Source organism: Otolemur garnettii, unplaced genomic scaffold (assembly GCF_000181295.1).
Source record: "Otolemur garnettii isolate 467f Iridium unplaced genomic scaffold, OtoGar3 scaffold00127, whole genome shotgun sequence".
In the NCBI taxonomy this organism is placed as follows: Eukaryota; Metazoa; Chordata; class Mammalia; order Primates; family Galagidae; genus Otolemur; species Otolemur garnettii.
Window position 1 is genome coordinate 617,245 of NW_003852522.1, and position 3,162 is coordinate 620,406.

Below are 3,162 nucleotides of genomic sequence, written 5' to 3' on the forward strand. Positions count from 1 at the left end.
ATGGCGGAGAGCTCCCTCTACCGGCAGCGCCTAGAAGTCATCGCGGTAAGCATTCTCGCACCCCCAAACTTTTCCCCAAGCTCCCTCCTGGTCTCCTAGCACTGTGAAGGGTGGAGAGAGCGCCCTCATCTCTAGCCCTGTGCAGGACGCCCCACCTAAGTTCCCAGCCCCTCTGCTCTGCATCTCCACTGCCACCATCAGAATGGTGGGGCTGCCAAAACCTCCATCATCCGATATCCCATTCCTAAGCCCCAAACACTCCATGTCTGAGCCCCTTCTCTCAGACCAATATTTGCCAGACCCCCACCTCTCAAATCTCCGTTTTGGGACTCCATTCTTAGAATCCGTCCTATGGGACCTCCAACTCTGACACTTGTCCCTCTGGACCAGCTTTCTAGCTCTCCATCACTCTGATCCGATTTTTGTCTGTCATCCTTCTGCCCTTCATCTCTGCACCTTATCTTTTTGCACCCCACTTCTGCACTCTGATCTCTCTGGCCTCCCTATCTCACCCACCCTCCTCTCTGCACCTCATCTCTTTGCACTCCAATTTTCTGAACCCCACTTCTGTACCACCGTCTCTCTGACTTCCTCATCGCACCTACCCTCATTTCTCTGGACCCCATCTCTACACTCCAGTCTTTCTAAACGCCCACGTCTGCACCCCCTTTTAGGTCCCCTTCTCACTAGCATCCTCCTTCGATCCCCGAATCTGAACCCCATATCTCGGACCCCCCACAGCTCTGATCCTCCTCCAGATCTCCATCCCAAGGCCCCACCCCCCAGCATCCCCCATCCACAGACCCCCATTGGGCACAAGCAAGGCCTCCGCAGCATCCCGGGCGCGGCCGGCCCCGCCCCCGCTCCGCCCTCCCCACCCCAGTCTGCCCGGCCGCTGAGTCAGCGCCTCCGCAGCCCCCTCCCCGCCCCCCGTGCCCACCTGCGCTTGGCTGCCCCCTCTCAGCTCGCAGCACCGGGAACCCCGGGGAGCCCCGCTGGAGGAAGGAGGGAGAGAGGAGGGTGGAGGAGGCCGCGCCCAGCAGGCAGTCAGCTCTGGGTCTTCGGTGCGCAGGAGAAGCGGCGGCTGCAGGAGGAGATCCGTGCCGCGCGCCGAGAGCTGGAGGAGGAGAAACTCCGCGTAGAACGGCTCAAGGTTGGGGGCGGGAGGGGGGCGCCTGGCCAGCCTGGAGAACGAATGAAGTAGTAGGTGTGCGAGTTGGCTTGGGAGATGATAGGAGCCTCTGTCCAATTTGAGGGGGGCAACTAGGGGCATTGGCCCCAGCTTTGGGGTGGGGGTGTCTCTTCCATTCTGAAAGGGAATGAAATGGGGTGGTAAAGGAGACATTTGTTCCACCTTCGAAAGAGGACGGGACAGTGTTGGGAGGTGTTTGTCCTAATTTGGGGAAGATGGGAGGAGTCCCGCGTTGGGATAGGGAGGGGCAGAAAGGGAGGGACATTGATTTCACCTTTGGGAGTTTGTTCCATTTTGGAAAGGTTGTCGGGGCAAGGTGGTGTCTGCCCAAGCCAGAGAGGGTTGAGGTGATTGTTGGGTGTGTGTTCCAGCTTGGGGACTATGGGCTGGCAGTAGGGTGTCTGTCCTGCCTGGCAAGGTAGGGGGGCACTGTGGGCATGCATTCCAGTCTAATGTATGTCCCATCTGGGTGGCTGTGGGGAATCTGCCTAGCATGCAGGGGTCCCAGCCCCTGCTCCAATCCCATCCCCAGCGGAAGTCTCTCCGAGAACGTTGGCTAATGGACCGGGAAGCTGAAGGGCCAGAGCGGCCGGAAGACCCCACCGCAAAGGAGCCCCAGTCACCAGAAAACCTGGCTCAGGCCCGAATCCAGAATTTGGAAGACAGCTTGTTCACGTGAGTAGAGCCCTGTTAGCTCTGCCCCAGTCCCGCTAGACCAGAGCCCTGGGTGTACTCTGGGGAAGTGGCAAATTGAGCCTGGGGGTTCTCATTGATTGAGTCTGGCTGGGGGCCTGGCTCATAGAAGCCTCCTCTCTTCTCCAGACTCCAGTCCCAGCTACAGCTATTGCAAAGTGCATCCACAGGTGCCCAGCACAAGCCCTCCAGCAGGCCCAGCTGGCGCAGACAGGTGAGGGGCCTGGGGCTGGGATGGGGGGTATGGCCAGAAGCCCCCAAAACAGGATATAGAACATAGGTGCTGCTCTCTCTAAGAGTATCTTGGCCACTAGGTCTTCATTCGAATTCACCTTTTGCTCTGTGATCTTGGGCAAGTCGATTTTCCTTCCCAAGGCTCAGTTTACCCATCTCTAAAATAAGAATGACAATAGTGCATACTTGGAAAAGCCCTTGGGAGTGCCTGTGAGATTAGCTTAGTACCAGTAATCAGCATGAGGAAAAATTTTGATATATAGTGGCTAATATGGTCCCATGAATAATGCAGTCAGAAAATAGGGGCAAGTGGCCCTGGGATTAGGCCTGGAAAGAGTCCCCATGAGACACTCAGGTGATTGCATCCATATGTTTTTTTGTTTTGTTTGAGATAGTCTTGTTCTGTCACTTGGCTAGAGTACACTGACATCATCAGAGCTCACTGTAACCTCAATTCCTGGGCTCAGGCAATCTATCTGCCTCACTCTCCTCAGTAGATGGGGCTACAGGCATATATATCACCATGTCTGGCTAATTTTTTCTTTCTTTTTTTTTTTTAGAGATAGTTCCTCACTATGTTTCCCAGGCTAGTCTTTAACTCCTTCCTGGCCTCTAGTAATCATCCCACCTTGGCCTCCCAGAGTGCTAAGATTACAGGCATGAGCCACCATGCCCAACCACATAGGTTTTTGTTTTTTGCTTTGGTAACACCTTTATTAAGCTATATAATCCACATACCATATAACACACCTGCTTTTTAAAAACAGAACACTTCACATTGAAAACTCGCACTTTAGGTTTACTTTGACCTCCAAAGATCTGGAGACATGCACGTCTGGTTGCAGTGAAGTACAGGACTTTTATAGTCTTCACCTCTCTCTGATGTTTTACCTCAAAAAGCCACCTCTGGGCTCGGCGCCTATGGCTCAAGCGGCTGAGGCACCAGCCACATACACCTAAGGTGGCGGGTTCGAATCCCCAGCCTGGGCTCGCCAAACAACAATGATGGCTGCAACCAAAAAATGGCCAGGCGTTGTGGCGGG

At 54.8% G+C, this 3,162-nt stretch overlaps 1 protein-coding gene across 1 annotated transcript in view; it reads left to right on the top strand.

Moving 5' to 3' along the window:
* Positions 1–3,162, top strand: part of PALM3 (paralemmin 3) — an 8,268-nt gene continuing 5,106 nt past the window's right edge. Inside the window, exons 1-4 of the mRNA XM_012810168.1 lie at positions 1–45; positions 1,073–1,153; positions 1,725–1,867; positions 2,015–2,099. Of these exons, the coding sequence (XP_012665622.1) occupies positions 1–45; positions 1,073–1,153; positions 1,725–1,867; positions 2,015–2,099 (354 nt within the window). The remainder of the gene's footprint in view (positions 46–1,072; positions 1,154–1,724; positions 1,868–2,014; positions 2,100–3,162) is intronic.